At 39.6% G+C, this 17,970-nt stretch overlaps 2 protein-coding genes across 3 annotated transcripts in view; one reads left to right on the forward strand and one right to left on the reverse strand.

Moving 5' to 3' along the window:
* Positions 1–17,970, forward strand: part of PDGFD (platelet derived growth factor D) — a 237,925-nt gene that overhangs the window by 122,467 nt on the left and 97,488 nt on the right. The window lies entirely within an intron of this gene.
* DDI1 (DDI proteasomal shuttling factor 1) lies at positions 5,743–6,942 on the reverse strand. Its single transcript, XM_027095684.1, has one exon. It carries the CDS (start codon positions 6,940–6,942, stop codon positions 5,743–5,745), a length of 1,200 nt encoding a protein of 399 aa, XP_026951485.1.

A 17,970-nucleotide genomic window follows, 5' to 3' on the forward strand; every position in this document is an offset into this window, starting at 1 on the left:
CCCGGGGAAGTTGTCCTTGGATCCCGGGACCCTGGCAGTGGCGGGCTGCACAGCCTCCCCGGAAGGGAGGTGTGGATAGTGACCTGTACTCACACACAGGCTTCTTGGTGGTGGCGGCAGCAGCAGCCTTAGCATCTCATACCTGTCTCTGGGGTCCGCGCTTTTAGCCGCGGCTCGCGCCAGTCTCTGGAGCTCCTTTAAGCAGCGCTGTTAATCCCCTCTCCTCGCGCACCAGGAAACAAAAAGGGAAAAAAAAGTCTCTTCCCTCTTTGGCAGGTCCAGACTTTTCCCCGGACTGCCTCCCGGCTAGCCGTGGTGCACTAACCCCCTGCAGGCTGTGTTCACGCCGCCAACCCCAGTCCTCTCCCTGCGATCTGACCGAAGCCGGAGCCTCAGCTCCCAGCCCTGCCCGCCCCGGCGGGTGAGCAGACAAGCCTCTCGGCACCGATCCTCTGTGCGGGAATCTCTCCACTTTGCCCTGCGCACACCTGTTGCTGTGTTCTCCTCCGCGGCTTCGAAGCTTTCCCCCTCCTCCACCCGCAGTCTCCGCCCGCGAAGGGGCTTCCTAGTGTGTGGAAAGCTTTCCTCCTTGACAGCTCCCTCCCACTGGTGCAGGTCCCGTCCCTATTCTTTTGTCTCTGTTTTTTCTTTTTTCTTTTGCCCTACCCAGGTACGTGGGGACTTTCTTGCCTTTTGGGAGGTCTGAGGTCTTCTGCTAGCGTTCAGTAGGTGTTCTGTAGGAGTTGTTCCACGTGTAGATGTATTAATGGTGTATCTGTGGGGAGGAAGGTGATCTCTGCGTCTTACTCTTCCGCCATCTTCCCCTCTAGGATCTCTAATGATGTTTTGAAAATAAACCTTACTCATTAGAATATAGAAAAGCTGGATTCATAAAAGTCTTTCTCCAAAGGAGGAGAAGGAGGAGGAGGGGGATAAGGAAGAAGGAGCAGCAATCATCAAAACATTCAGTGCAGTAACAAGAGACAAAACAGCCCCAGGTGTGCCCATCTCCACAGGATTGCCTGTTAAGTATACAGAGGGCAGCAGGACCTTGAACCCCATTTTTCTGATAACAGACCCTTAGAAGTTCTGAGATTCTAAAGGATGGACCCACATATGCAAATAAGCTGGGGTTCAAAAGCAAGTTTGACTCAGGCTCTAAAGTGAAAATATTTTCATTTTTAGATAACTTGCCAATGGTGGATGAAGTATTATGGAAATGTAGCCAATCCTCGATCTCAGCCCAGTCCCTACCTACTTTATGAAACTGTACTTAAACCAAGAGATAATTAGTTAAAAGCAATTCAGATTTCTGTGTGTGGTGGTGGGGGGTTCCCCTTTTCCTCCTTTACTTCTCTTTACCTTTGTTCCTCTTCTTTGGTCTTCCAGGCTCTTGTTTATCTCAGAGAATAACTATAAATGTTAGGGTTGATTAATATCTTCATCAGCAGTTTCCTGGTGTGAATCCCAGATGACTCTCATTATTTATTCAAGTGTTTCTTTTTTTTTTTTTTTTTTTTTGCGGTACGTGGGCCTCTCACTGTTGTGGCCTCTCCCGTCGCGGAGCACAGGCTCTGGACGCACAGGCTCAGCGGCCATGGCTCACGGGCCCAGCCACTCCACGACATGTGGGATCCTCCCGGACCAGGGCACGAACTCGCGTCCCCTGTATCGGCAGACGGACTCTCAACCACTGCGCCACCAGGGAAGCCCTACTGAAGTGTTTCTTTATGGAGTGTTGGATGTCAGCAAATGACTGTCTGAAAGAAGTACAACGTTTTCTTAAAAAAGGCAACATTTAATACCCGCAGTGAAGATGAAGTCATACATTCAGATATCCATTTGCGTTTTTCTCTTGGGGGAGTGGATTTTCTTCTAGAAGCAAGAGAAATTTTATGACCTGGTAGTTTAAGAAAGAAGTTAGGATTATATATATGCTCTACTAATCTCAAATATTATCAGTCTTCCAGTTTAACTGTGGCAGAATGCATTGCTTTAATCTTCAAATGCATGCTTATTAACAAAGTGATTTTCTTTTAAGTAAGATGGATATTTCAGTGGGCGTTGGTGAAAGCAAAGTCTTGATGGAATTTTAAAATGGCTTGTTATTTTAAACAAGTTATGTCTATTTCATCATGTGGTCTACTTTATCATGATTTCTAAGGGAAGAAAGAAAATGAAGAACTGTTCATTTTTCAGGTAGTAAATTCCCAAGAGTAGATACCTGTAAGTTGTATATTAGCAACCTGAACTTTAGGAGGAGAATATGGTTCATTGTTTGTTTTTTCTAGCATCAGTGATGGTCATTTTAGACATATTGAAAGTACATTTTACTGGCTTGCTTATGTATTTAAAAAATAACTCCCCAGTTAAAATTTATGCCTTCATTTGCACTAACATAGTACTGATTACATGTCTACCTTGTTTGTTCTTAGCTGATCACAAGACTCTCTCCTACCTCTACACAAAGCTGTAATCACCTTGAGGTCTAGAACTGTACCTTATTCATTTGCATGCTTATAAAAACCTGGCTCAGTGCATGTTTCATGGATGTTCAATAAATAATTGCTGAGTGTATTCTGATTACTGCTGCTCTGTTTCCATTTTTACTGGTAGTGTTTTGGTAGTCTTCATAAAATGAAACTTTGAAACAGTTTTGTGCCAGTATCTAGAATTAAAATGGGTCATGTCGAGAAGGTTACATATTAGAAAGAGTGTGGCATTTGAAATCAGAAAGACTTGAATCAGGCAATCTGGGAAGTCAGGGCCTTTCAAATTGTGGATCAGGAGACCTTGGGTACAGTTAGTGGGGCATGTCTAAAATATTTTTTAAATAATAAAATATAACATTTTAAAGAAATAGGCTAGGAAAGGATAAAACATTTCATATTACTTCAAGAATCTTTTTGTTTCAAAGACAGATGTTTGTGTGCTTTTGCCTGTGTGTGTGTGATGTAAAACTTGGTCACAATTTAAAATGCAGATTGTTGTCAAAAAAAGTTTAAAAAACAGTAAGCTTTGGATATTTGAATGTTTCATAATAGTTCTGAGCCTTGAATTTCTTATCTGTAAAATACAGTCAAATGATAACTCTTTTGAAGGTCTATTCTGAAGACTAATGATAGTAGTATATGTAAAATATTTTACATAGTACCTGATTTACATAGGAGACATGCAAAAGATGCTGCCTTTTACTAAAACTAATCCATTTAAAAGTTAATTGATTAAGATCTATTCAGGTGTACACAGGACTGAGTTAAGACTTTAAATCCATACAACTAATTTTCAAAATACTTTCTGATTTGAAAAACAATGATCTTAAAAAAATTAATCAGCAAGGACATTGCTTAATTAATTCACTCTGTTTATTGATTTTTCTTTGAGATCACTGCTTTTCAATTCAATAGAAGTATTTTTATTTACCAATCCATCTACTCAAGTAATATATTTAGAAGCTGGACTATATCCAAAGGAACATGACAGAAATTTTTAGGTGAGTCCAAACTTCTCCAATGAGGAGCAGTTATAGAATCTGGTGAAAGCCTACAAAAGAGACTTATTTCAGATGACATTGATTTCATATATTAAAAGGATTGTTGTGTGCCAGAGAAAGTAAGTGTGTTCTTGAAAAAAGGAAGAATGAAGACCAACATTTTGGAAGTTATGGAATAATAGAGTTCAACTCAAAATAAGAAACAAAGAATTATACCTAAGTCTGGTCCTGAAACATCATAGCTACATTAGAAGTGATGTTTCTCTGAGAAGGGCGAGTGAGTGTGAGTGTGGTGGGATTTGATATCATGCACACTGTCTTTTTAGTTTAAAAATTTGGTGATTTTTGATTGGCTTTTATGGGTTAGAAATCCTGATACACCATATACTGAAACTTTATGTTGAGCAACCCCGTGTGACATATGCATATGAGATATGTTTTTTGTATAAATGGACCTGAAAGCTCAGTTCAGCAGAAAACACTGAGGAGTTTGCTAATTTTTATCCGTGAAGGAATCCATGCATTTATCAGGTCAGTTCCCATCTTTCACAGGCATTTAACTGCTTATCCCTGGCTTTACTCTGAATTTCTTCCTTCATTTCGTCAATTACTTTTGTCTTTAGTACTTAATTAGAAACAAAAGGAGAAAAGAAGTCTATCTATTGGTCATTTTTAGCAACTCTACTGGATGTAAGCCCTGGTACAAATGTAGACAAGGTTTGGGCAATGATATGAGCATAGGAACACCTGTAAAGAAGAAGAATACTGGGAGGCGAACTGATGATGTCTGGAAGGGGAGAGGAGGAGACTCTATACAAAATGATGATTAGTCATACCTAGAAGCTGACCAAGAAAGGGAGACCTACAGGGGAGAATTTTTTTTTTTTTTTTTCTGTAGCCTTTGGAAAGGCTTTGGGTGGCTTTAGATCTTGTTGGGGAAACGTAAAGGATATCCTCGTTCATAATGTAGTCTTAGTAGCTGAAAATGACTCTCCCCTCTGAAACAGTTTATAGACGAGAAATTGAGTTGTACTATATGTAAGCTGATTTGCCTAGTTAATATAGAGCTAAAATCAGAACATATATTATTTGACTTTGAATCCTGTATTCTAATACTAGTCCTGATGGATTACTGCCCTGAAACATTTTCTCTGAGTCTGATGGCCTCAGGCAGCTGAACCTTGTCTCTTAGGGTTTTAGCTGTGGATTGTAATTACGTCAGGAATCTTCTATTTCTCACTATCAGTAGTAATGGAGAGTAGCTTTGTCAGAATGGACCATAGAGCTGAATGAGGCCTTAGAGATCTCATTCAGAAACTTTCAAACGTTATTTTAAAGTGAAACACTTTGTTCAAACAATATTTATGTAATAACAGTTTAATATATAAAACGGACCAGAAAGAGGATTAGGGGACCTAGACCACTGTCTGTCCCCACCTTCCACTCCTACCGCAGTACAACCATGAGGCTCCCAATCTTCATGTTCCCAAGAAGCATGATCATTAAAAAAAAAAGTCTATTTGATTGCCTTTGTTTTACAATCAGAGTTTCTTTGAATGCAGAAGAAAGAGGAAATTATTTTAGGACATCCTAGGAGAAAAATCCACTATCTCAAATATGGCAGAAACAGCCTTTAGGAATGGATTTCAGTGAGCATGACTCCACAGGAGTCCAGGGGAAGGAAAGATGTAAAACATGAGGAAATTGGCCCTAATGCTGCCCCAAACAGACATTTATAAATATTAATCAACTCAAGAGTACAATTGACCTACCATTTCTAGTACCTTTCCTAAAGAAAACAAAGTCTGTGAAAATAAATGTATTTCTCTGAATATAAACACTTGTTAGTGCTGATTTAAAATAATTTTGTATAGGTGCATTGTAGCAGCTGCAGCAATGGCTTTTTCCAGGGAATTCTGCAAAATAGCAACAGGTTTGGACAAGCCATCCTATAGTTTCATAGGGCAGTGTCTCTAAAGAGGCTGGTTTTCCTTTTATGTATTATCTGGAAATCAGTTGGAGCCTCCAGAGCCTTCTTAGGATAAGGTTCAGTGATTTTTGGATAAGAGAAATGGAGGGGCCAAGATCAAGTAATCACAATTTACGTAGTGACAGCTCTGAGAACTTAGTCCCAAGGCCAGGTTTAGTGGTTACTGATGTTTTTAATGATTACTTTGCCAATGAGCTCATGTCTTATAATTTCCTGAGACCTGAGACTCCCTCAGGTGATGGCATATTTATAGCCTGTTTCAATGCTTTTTTCGTCCTGAATCCATGACTGAATGTTTAATAGTATCTGCTATTTCCTTGTCTGAAGACTCGTCTTGCCCAGTTTCACTTACCAACTTAGCACATGGAGGTAACTCTCCCTCAGGAAGAAAGTAAGTCTGTGTGCCAGTTGTGCCAATCACCAGCACGTTTTTCTTCAGGTCAATGGAACATTGATGTCTCTTGAGCATATCTAGCCCTAGAAGCATATCCATGGGCTGCTCTTCAAGTATAGAGAAAGAGCATTGTAAGAAATCACCTTCGATTTGAATCTGAGCTAGGTGAACTCGGCCAATAATTCTCTGCGTGCCCACACCTTTAGCAATCCCAGCCCATCGTCGGTCCACCAGCCGTATGATATTACATCTCTTTGCACAAGCTTGGCTCATAATGGTCATTTGGGCACCTGAGTCAACAAAAGCCTTCAAAGGATGTCCATTCACTTTGCAGTTGATGTAGAGCATGGCCACTTGTCCAAAACTCTCTGGAACCTCTTCCATCGCTATATTCATGTTCTCCTCAATGTTCTGCTGCTGGATCTCTTCCTCTATTTTGGCCTGAGCTTCCAAATCAAACGGGTCGGCAGAATAGAGGCTAAGTATCTCTTGCTCTCTCAGGGACCTTTCCCTTTGCTGCTCCATCAGGACCTGAGAAAAGGTCTCCAGGTTTCTACTGAGCAGGGCTTTGGCCAAGGCAGGATTGCATTCCTCCAGCAGGGACAGATCATGGGGGTTGGAAAGCACCATGTTTCGGATCAGGGTGGGGCTGTCCAGCCCTTGAGCAGAGGTCATCTTCTTTCCAGAGTCCAGGCCGCGGGACTGCTGGGCCGACTGTGCCCGCTGGTGCTGGTGGTGCTGCCGGGAGCTGGATGTCCCAGGCACGACTGTCCCGGTGAAATCGCTCTGAGGCAGGCTGGATGTCTGGCCCAGAGGCCGGGGCCCCACGTTCTCCTTCTGGAGTAAAACGACCATGTCGCCATCTTTGAGGCCATAGGAGCCCAACGAACAGTGGTCGTAGGCAAGGAGTCGCTCCATGTAGACAATCTGGATCTCCTCGGCGGGGATGCCAGACTCAAGCTCACAGAGGACACGGAAGTTGTGGAGCTCAAAGTCAGGGCTGACCTGGAGGGAGAAGGTGGCCTCGGAGAGGTCCCTCCGCACACAGTAGACAGTGAGCAGCATGGCATGGGCCCGGGAAGGCCAGCTGGGCAGAGGGTATCGGGTTGCTCACTGGCTGAATGGAGCTGGTCTCTGTAGATGGCTCAGCTGCACCTCACGACTCGGTGTCTTGTTTAGGTTCATTCACCTCTCAAGGAGGTGCAGCCACTCACCAGTCTGGGTGGCCGCTCGCCAGCCTTAGTGCCTGCTGCTTGGCCTCGTGGAACCTTGAGGGGACACGTGTGTTCTGAAGCCCATTTGTATGTGTGCTGCTTGGAACTTAGAATGCCTGTTCCCATAGAAACAAAGTCACTGGAGTCCATTTGGTTCCAAGGCTAGCCCTTCAAAACCTATTTAACCCATGGTCTGAAAAAGATTGTTTCAGCTTTTCCTAAACAACATATTAACATTTTGTTCTTTGAGAATTGTATTCTATGTACTTTTACTTATCCCCCAAACAGTGAGTGCTTGTTTCCTACATGGGAAGTATCAGGCTATGTGCTTGGTATAAAAAAAAGATACATCAGACTTGGTGCGTTCCCTTGAGGGTCTCACATTCTAGGGATAGATTGATGGTAAATGGGTAAATCACAATACCGGAGGTAAGTACTTTGCAGACGTGTTCAGCATGCTGAGGGATGTCTTTAGAGAGAGGAGACAAGTGGATGTTGAAGGATGAGCATTTCCCATGTGGAAAGTGGTGAGAGTCACTCGAGACAAAAAGAATTGTATGTATAAAGCAAGAATTCATTACAAGGCCTGTTATTTCCAGAGAAATGTGAGACGTTAAACGTCTTAATAGGATAAATCTGTACATGAATTCGAATGGCAGGACATGAAGCTGGAAAAAATTCATTGGAGCCAAGTTATAAGGAGTCACATATGGGCCCAAGGAGTTTAAATATTATCAATAAGCAAGAATCCTCCCCTCCCCACCCTTCCCCCCCAGAGGGAGAGAAAAAAGAGAAAAGAAAGGAAATGGAAGAGATTTGAAGCAGGTCTTTGCGATGTTTATTTGTTTTATTTAATTGATTTAAGGAAGAGGTTTCTCACAACAAATGGAAGACATACGTTTTGGCAGGAGGGTCAGGTAGAGGCTTTCTCAGTGGCTCAAAGAGGGGGCCCTTGCTAGAATATGAAAATGTAAGAGGCAGTAGAGAATTAAAGTGTTTCATAAGTAGAATGGACAGGATATGTTTACCCATTGGATCTGGGGAGCAGAATTGTATGGAAAACACAGAGGGTCTCTAAAATAGGAGACTGGTTAGAAATAGGCCATTACCTTGAATGGATGAGTGAGAGGAACCTTGAGGAGACCAATCTGACATCTATTCTGTAGTAAAATGCATGGGGAATGCCACACTGGAGGCCAGATTTGCCTCACTCCCTGACCCTAGGGCACAGCCCTGCCCCATACCAGAGTGGAGGCACAAAGGCAAGGGTAATGTGGTGCCTCAGGGCAAAAGGAAATCGGCTAGAAAATCCTTGAGTGCCAGTTCTTTTTCTTTAGATTTCACAATGTGTTTTGCCCTGTAAAGAGGTCATGCTTTCCTAGCTTGGTCTTCCCAAGTATATTTTCTTATGAACCAAAAGGTAGTCAATATCCTCTGCCTCATCCCCTCTCCTTGTTTCAAGTCTTGTCAGAAGACCTGCACTATTACTTAGAGAAAGATGTTGCATCAGTCTAAAGAACTGGGGCGGGGGGAGGTGTCCCTGTTTCTCATGTGTTTGTCTCAGGTGGAGGACTATATTTCACTCATTGCTCTAATTATCCTAATGTTTCATACTCATATTCATTTATGTTTGGAATGTTGACTGAATGCCTACTGTGTGTGAAGCATGTGCAAACCTTCAGGGATGCACGCGATAATGTTAAATACAAGCTGTGTTCTTAAAAGAGCGCAGTCTAAAATAGAGGACACACACACACACACACACACACACACAAATTGGGGGTTTAAAAAAGTACCATAGAATCTGGCAGAATGTGGGAGAAATTAATAATATATGCAGAACAAATGCAGAATATGGAGAGGGCTGTTGGGCAGGGAAGGCTTCCTGAAAGAGTTGGACTTAGAAAGATGACAAGTCAGTCATGTAGAGGTGGGCTGGGGTGGAGGACAAGGCTGAGAAGAAGACTGCCTGACTTAGAGCCTTTAACAGGAAAGGCAGCACTTCATGTTAAGGAGGATTTTATAAAAATTTAGGGGAAAAAAAACTAGCATCATAATATTCTTGTAGAAAATTATGAATTATTTACAACTATCTTTCACTATTTATAGAGATGGATGGCCCTTTGGCCCAACGATATTAAGTTAATAAATTTCTTCTGTGGTTCTTAGTGTCCTCATCAGAGATCAGTAGTGGTTTGGGAACAACTATAAGGTGAGACATGTTCATATGCAAATTACTCTGCTAAGGAGCAGATGAGAAGTTGGTAGGGCTTACGTTCCACGTTCCTTTCCCCCTACCCCAACCAGCTTCAGACAATGTTGCTTAAAATCTTAATAAGTTAAGGAGATAATACTAGGGTTTTTGTCTTTTTAAGCAGTGAATAAAATTATTTTTGTAGAATAAGATTTTTTTTTGGCAAAGCAGGTATTCAGGATTCACATCAAAAGCAGCCAGCAACTTTTTTCATGTTACCATTGCCTTCATACTGAACATAATTAAGTTTTATGCAGTATGTTTTATTATCTTGTTGTAATTCTTTACTTTTGGTGGCATTTTTCATTTATGTGCCTTTTACTATTTTACCCTTTACTGAGAACACACAGTGGAAAGCAAAGAGACTCAAGGTCTGGCCAATGAACTGTCATCATTCCATAGATCACAGGATGTCAGGATTGGCAGGGAGCCTTCGGATTCTGTGGTCCAGTCAACCATCTAGATCTTAAACCTCTGTTGCAATTTGCAACAGAGGTTTAAGCCTGGAATCTGAAAAGATAAATACAGCCTCCTGGGGCTGTTTAGTACTTAATTTTGTATATTCTTTGATTTTTTTCATTTTACTCAGTATTATTGGTGATTCAAATACCATATGTGTAATTCTCTTACCTCAAAATTTTAATTAAAAACCTCTTTTAATTATGTAATAAATGGGGGATCATTGGGAGTATATAAAGATACTCCTAAATGTAAAACGTTCTTATACCTTAAATCCTTATTGTACAGACCACTTGGAAATGGGAGGTTTGAATAATCTAGGGGTACTAATCTGGGTAACTGAAGGTTATTGCAACTTTTCTTTAGGAGTTTTTGTGAAGTATATACTCTTACTTTTCTTCCTTGGTAAGTACAATGTAGGAACATAATTGAATCTTTCTTTGATAAGTGAGACACCTGCAAGGTCTCAGGGCTATCACTCAGAAAATCAATTCTCATTGTATAGCCTAAATACCCATAAAATAGAAAAGATGACACTTATTTCATACTGGCCAAGTAAATAACCCCAAAATTATTTTTATTTTTATTTTTGTGGTACGCAGGCCTCTCACTGTTGTGGCCTCTCCCGTTCCGGAGCAACAGGCTCCGGACGCGCAGGCTCAGCGGCCATGGCTCACGGGCCCAGGCGCTCCGCGACATGTGGGATCTTCCCGGACCGGGGCACGAACCCGTGTCCCCTGCATCGGCAGGCGGACTCTCAACCACTGTGCCACCAGGGAAGCCCCAAAATTATTTTTTGAAGTAAATTCACAGTAATACCTTTTATAACTTGCTTCTTTATAAAAACTTAATGCAGCAAAAATCCAGGTAATTAATGGTTCCTCTTAGTACAGTGAGCTGATGTTTAAAGTACCATCTCTTGCTTTACAGAGCAAAACAAATGTCCTTTATCTGAAAAAATAATATAGCTACATGAATGTCATTATGTAGTGTATACAATAATTAAACCACATTAAGCAAATATATTAGCTTGCTGTATTTTGACTCTTTCCTTTAAATACATGCCTGGTGTTACTTTAAAAATATAGTGTAATTGAGACCTATTAAAACAGTTAAATCATCACTTGAGATTTTCAATGCCATTTAGGGAAAGATACAGAATTTTTAAAGCTGTATTCATAGGTTGAACAACTAAGTTTCCCACTGTATTCATAGGTTAAACAACTAACTTTCCCGCTGTTTTTCTGTTTGCAATACAATACATTGTGCCAGAACTGCCACTAATGAATAACATTTATTTCTTCAGGTAGTTAATCATTTAGTAGACACGTTAAAATGCTCTGATGGAAGTTTAAGCTTTTTATTAGTTTGTTTGGAGGTTTCCCCTATTAAAAAAGTTTAGTATTGCCCATTTTTGAAGCTTAAAGACCATGATAAGTCCTCTTAAATACATAAATAGATACGTAATTGAAGAAACTCATGAGACCTGAGAAATTAGTCTGCTGGGAACTCAGCTAGTGTTTTTTCTTTATTGTAAGAAACTAAAAAATATGAACAGAAGACCCACACATGCCTGCACACGTGTGCACACACACACACATGCGTGGAGAGAAAGAGCAAGCACACACTCAGGATATGTTTTCAATTACTTTGAGAATGCAATGAAGATGATGTCACTTTTCAGCGGGAGTATTTTTATCGTGCCTTTGTTTATTACTTTATTTTATAGATTATCATTTTAACAACATCATAAAAAGAGATGCATTTTAAGGTATACACTGCATATTGAAAGTAATATAATCTCTTGATAACTTTTAGTGTTTCAATATATATATATACTTTCCATGTCTAAATATACATGTATGTGTATTTTCATTTTAAAGAAAGTTTGCTACTATGATTTTGTACTTTGTCTTAAGAATATAAAATGTCTTAAGAATATAAAAGAATATAAGAATATAAAAAATATTCTGATCTATGGGATGCCCACCTTGTTTATTGAAGGTTTAAAGATTACTTATAATTTGTGAGGGAAACATTTATAGATTAAATAAATTTAGTGTAACAAATTAAAAGCAGGATAAAAACAATTTATAACTTTGTGGGTTGATAATTACTTTTCTTAACTTTCAGTGTACCTTAGAAAAGGAATGTATTTATTTTCCTATTCCTGCTGTGAGAGTAGCCATATAACACAAAATAGTAGCAGAAATGATAATAGGGCCTTATGTTTTGAATTCAGCTGTGACTGAGGAAAATTATTCAAACCACTTTTTATTGTTTACTCGTTTATAGTAACTTGTAATGAGCTCATCTCAAAAACACTGTCACGATAGTTAAGAAATGCCAGTGGGATCTATTTATAAGTTCAAATACACTTTAATAGTTCTATCAATAATTTACTTGTGGATTCTATACTTTTCTGCTTTGTCCTTCCTGTATACTTAGTCCTAGTGAGAAACCAGTGGAAGTATCTTGGCTTGGTCCAATTAGTTATAAAAAAATATGTATTTGGAAAGTTATAGATTTGTTTAACTAGTTCAGTTTTCTGCCACTTGGAGATTAGCTCAGAAACATGTTAATAATTTCTAGTAGTAAATATTTAATGACCACTTCCTATGAGCAAATCAGTGGACTAATAGGGGCTTTGAGGACAGAAAGATGAATAGGAGTCACTTTCCTCCAAAGAACAAGATATCTACTAGGCCAGATAAGACTCAAGCACTTTGAATCATTTTATGTAACAGAAATTAGTAAAAGTCGTGATAGATGTATAAATAAAATGCTGTGCTTGGATAGAGGTTACTTGTTTGGGTGAGGGGTGCAGGGAGTGAGTAGGACTATGCAGAAAGCTCACTGGTGAAAGTGCTACTGAGTTCAACCTGGAAGTATGATTTGGTCACAGCCATAGTTAAATTTTACCCCCTGGGTTTAGAGGAACAATCCTTTCCTTGATGTGTCATGCCATACACTTGACTCCTTTCTCCTCTTACACACATACATTTTACTGTTCATTTTGTTTCCTTGTAGATGCTATTATCAAATGGATGCAGTAGAATAGTAGGGTCGGTACAGGGAAGGAATAATATTCTAGCCTTCTCCCTGAAACCTAGCATTCACACAGGCACCCACACAGACAAACAGAATGAATATCCATGTTTGTTTCTGTACAGAGCCTGGCTGGTTAAGCTAAGAGACAGTCTTTTTCAGGAGGAAAAGCCTATGCAGTGCCTGGATTGAAATCTGCATAGGTCTTGTTCTCAGTTCACCTTCATCTGCTTTAGAGTTAGTGAAGATTCCTTCAGGACGTTGGCATTGCCTTGCCTATCAGTCTTAGATTGTTACTGTCTAGTCTGTGGAGATATTTTATTAGAAAATGTGTAGAGGCTGCATCAGGAATTTCCAAATGTCCTTGTAAGTGCTTTCAGTGTGAGTGTATATAATTAGTGAATATAATACTTTGTTTTTTAAAAAGGTGTTGATAACACTACACATATATGGATAATACAGGGCAAAACATTCTGAAAGTAACCAGTTTTTGCATTATCTACATATATTCACTTCTGACGCATGAGACATCTAACCCCAGGGCACAGAGTAATTAGCACGCAGTCCAAACAGGAAGGGTCTGAAGAGGCCTCCAGCCACCAGCCATGCCACCACAAAAGCCAGCAATGTGACAGGTCACTTCATTTATTGTGACACTTTGGGTCAGATAGAATGGATGTATGTTTCCTCATAGAAGAGAGGTATATTGGAAGGATCTCAAATAAATAAAGAAGCCCATTGTACCACAACAGCATGGTCATTTTGATATTTTATGAATTATATGCATGATAGGTGATGTTTCTACAACTGTCTTATAAAAGACAAAATTTCCAGGTTGTTTATGTAGCTTTCTCTATTCTAAACAGCAGTTGAGTTAATTGATCACCATGGTAATTAGCATGGCTAAAACCCATCTGTCTGTAGAATTTAACTGTATTCTAACCATGAAAATGAGAAAGCCTGATAAATAAAAGCTTCAATTGAAAAAAAAAAATAGCAAACAAAAGAGAAATCAACTCACCTATTTTGCTCAGATAAATTAAATTTAGCAGCCTAGATACAAGGAGAATTCTTTCTTAGGCCATCTAAATGATATCAGGTCCAGAGAATTCTCCTTCTTATTATCAGAATGGTTTGGGAGTGTTAATGTCCTTGTGGGCTATCTCTCTATTCTGAGAGACATGAAACTCCCAGGCTTGTCCTTTATTCCATTGTCATTTCCATTCCACTTATGAATATTCTGTTTCACTCAGCTCATAAAATGTGCTTAACTGCTGATATGCTTTTGTTTACTCATATATTGGTAAAATATTTCAGTGCTGCTAATTCACAGAACATGAATAGTCTCTCTTTGGAGGCCTCCAAAGGACACGTACTAATCAGAGAAACCACATACCCTGGCTTTCAAAATAAGAGACCCAATTTCAGATGTTGAAGGGAAAGAAGATAGGATCATTGATTTTTTTTTTTTTTCTTTACAAACTATAAATGAAATGGAACAGAAATGTCTTTGGTAACCCTAACAAAACTTATTGAGTTTTGAGTCTTATTTTTCTCTATTTCCTTATTTTTCTACAAAACAACCTAAATTACTATTAATCTTAAACAAAGACATGGTTTGATTTCATGTTCTTACTTCAGTGTGTTTCATCTAGAATGTAGAATTGTGGTGAGCCCTTCATGCCTGTGACTAAGAGACACTAGATCAAATGTTAAGGATAACTCATAAATTACTGCTTCTACAACATAAAATATACTGGCATTAAATTGACATCAAACAGTGGAGCCCCACTGAAGTCAAGGTTTCTGATACTAAGATTGTGCTCTCAGACTATGTCTTTAGAGAAAAATTTAAACCAAACAGGATCATCAACTACTGAACTTGCAGTAAGCCAGCCTAAATTAAAAAGCAGTGACAATTTCAGGTAGGAGGTATACTTTGTGTTTGTTGGGATGGATCTGTAGCAAATTTATCTAGCAGTTAGCCTCAGGTCTCTACCTTCTCTTTTGTAGTCCTAGGTAGATCATTCCTTTATGGTATTGAATTCTTCATCTAAAATAGCTAGGACCATCCTAGATAAAAGGTACCTCAATAAGAGAAAAAGAATTTATCTTACAATAAAATAGGCTCTAGGTGAATCACTTCTTACAAAGAAGGCTGCAATTTCTTTCCTTTGAAAATATCAACTCGTTGTGACTCTGTGACCATAAAACATCAACAAAATACAAGCATCTTAAAAAAACTAGTATCAAACATTTAATCAAGTTATATTATTCTATCCTTGTATACAACAACAGTATTCAATATCTGCAGTAGTGGAGAAACAGTCACACATACACACACACACATATACACACACTAGAACTGGGTTGGATACACAGATCAGTAAGACAAAGCCTGTTATGGCTCTGAAGTGAAAAAAAGGAGGGTTTATGTTCACTGGATTTGTCACATTATCTGAATGCCCTTGGACAAAGCATATATTTCTCTGAGCCTCATTTTCCTCTTATATAAAATAAGGATAATGACAATGATCTCTTTTCCATAAGATTTTGCTGTGGGCTTAATGGATAGATAATTTGAATTTGTCCTGTAAATAGAAAAGCACTCTACCGAAGTTTTTTTTCCCTCGATGAGTAGAAGCAATAATTAACCCAGAAAAGTTAAGAAGAGAGGTTAAAATTTATATATCCTGAAGGTGATATGCAGATTAATTTTTAAGCCCTCATTGACTAGGACTTGGTGCTTTTGTGCTTTTAGAGCTGTCCCTACTCTCTTCAACCTTGCACTCCAGGCTTCTCAGGGTAGTAGCAAGAGTCTGTCACTAATTTGTTTCAAAACTCCAAGAAGTATCCTTCAAAAGTTGAAAATAAATCCATTCAGAGTGTATTATCTCAACAACTTATTCAGTATCATTTTTAACCATAGCAGTCTGTGAGCTGTTCTTCAGTGTTGTTTTTAACCAAAGGAAGTAGACAACAAGGTTCTGCTTGTAAGGCGCTTACAGAATTGTTGAGCAGAAAGAACATAATGAAAAGATAATCCATTCACCATAATTAAAACTGTTGCAAAGTAAGTCAAGTTAGTAGACAACCAAATTGTTGATGTTGATACCAAAAGTATAAGTATGGTCTTTCCCATAAATTATGGTTTGGAATCATTATGGACGGTCATGTGTTAGATGGAACAATGAGAGAGCCTCATTCCACATACCTTCCTCAAAGTCCTTTTTTTATTTTATTTTTTTAACCAAATCCTCAGAGCAATTTACAGAGCTGAGCAAATCAACACTCAAGAAACTCTTTCTTGAAGTAAAACCTACATACAGAAAAGTGCATGAATCACATACACACAGCTCAAAAAGCTTTTCTAAAAAAGCAAACACACATATGAATCCAGCACCCAGTTTAAGAAAGAGAATTAACATTTGTGGTCACTTCCAGCCTCCACTTAGTCCCAAAAGCGACCACTATCCTGACTTCAAACAACATTGATTCATTTTGCCTGTTTTTGTTTCTTACGTAAATAGACTCATACAGTAAGTACTCTTGTGTTTGGCTTCTTTTACTCAACAATATGCTTGTGACATCTATCTATAGTGTTATATGTAGATGTAACAGAGTCATTTGGACTGGACAGTAGGGGACTCCTCGGGACAATTGGTAACAGCCATCTAGAAGTCCCCTTGAAGAACTGATATTTTGACGGTGGTCATTGATCCTGTGGCCATGGAATGGCAGATGCAGTCTCTCAGAGCAGGACCTTCGAACCTTTGTGATGGTGCACCTCATTAGTTAAAAAGAATCAACAAGAAACTTTGATCACATTCTCAATATGTGTATATTTATAAACTATATGTAGTACTGTATAACATTATAAAATACAAAAAGGATAGATAATTTAAATGGATCGGTTAAATACTACTTTTTGTCTGCCCTCACCAATGCATCTGGAGGTGCAAGAACCTTACTTTTGAGACCATCAGAAAAAGCAATTAAGACTCTGTTGCTCTGGATGTGTGCCCAAGGAGCAGGCTTCCTTTCAGCATGGCATAGGTTAGGATCAAAACAGGAAGGCAAGTATCTAAAGAAAGCCTACCCTTAAGAGGTACTGCAGAGAACCATGCATGTAATGGCACTTCATGGGCTGAGAAGACAGTGTCACAGCCACAGCCACTGAGTCAGGAGCAGCTGGAACACAACTCTGCCTGCCCTAGCTTTCCCACCTCTTGTACTGGCTTCAGGGGCAAAAATGCAAAGGGCGTTTGAGGGACTCTGTAGAGTCCATGTGGGAACTGACAGTCAGATGATGAAGGTGTGCCCAAAAGGAAAGAGGGAGATAAGGAAGGCAGATTCAGAACACCTTTACCTTTGCTGCCCAGTGGCTGGAAAAGTTTATCAGTGCTTTAGAAAGACGGTACTGCTGAATAAACAAAGTTGTGATTTTGTTATGCTTATACTTTTGAAGCAGATACTGTTGCTGCCCCAGCTCATCTCCCTGAGCCCAGGCTTGTGTTCCTGTAAATGCTGACAGCTTCCCATTTCCAGAGCTCTTGTGTCTTAGTTTCTGTGTCTCTGGAGAGCTTGCTCAGACCTCCTCAGCTTGGAAGTGCTGGGGCTCTAATGTCTCCAGAAACAACTCTCAAGCAGCAAAAGATGGGATTTGGTGGATAAATGCCCCAGCTTCTCCATCTTTCTGTGGGACAATTCTGAAGTCTGCTCCACACGGTGCCTCAGAGGTGTTGAACTGCAGTGGCCCACAGCAATGCTGTGTTCACTAGGTTTTCTCCCTGCCTTGTCTCAGTTTATCCACTTCTCGCTTGTGCATCCTGGAATGCCCTCCCAAATAAAGACTGTCTGCACCCACATCCTTGTCTTAGTGTTAACGTCTGAGGAGAAACAACCATAAATGAATTTGGGCGGGCAGGGGTGGTGGTGGTTACATATTTATCTATTGTGTTGTGTGTGGGTTTTCTTCAGTCATTTCTTCCAGATTCTCAAACAATTCATTTACATTTTACAAAAAGATAAACATGACGGGTTTGCACCTCACATCATCTGGTCAAAATCTTGATGCCTGGTTCCAGGTTCAATGTGGGTGTGTAGCTTTCACTAATT

Source organism: Aethalodelphis obliquidens, unplaced genomic scaffold (assembly GCF_003676395.1).
Source record: "Aethalodelphis obliquidens isolate GAN/ISIS:26980383/991018 unplaced genomic scaffold, ASM367639v1 scaffold93, whole genome shotgun sequence".
In the NCBI taxonomy this organism is placed as follows: Eukaryota; Metazoa; Chordata; class Mammalia; order Artiodactyla; family Delphinidae; genus Aethalodelphis; species Aethalodelphis obliquidens.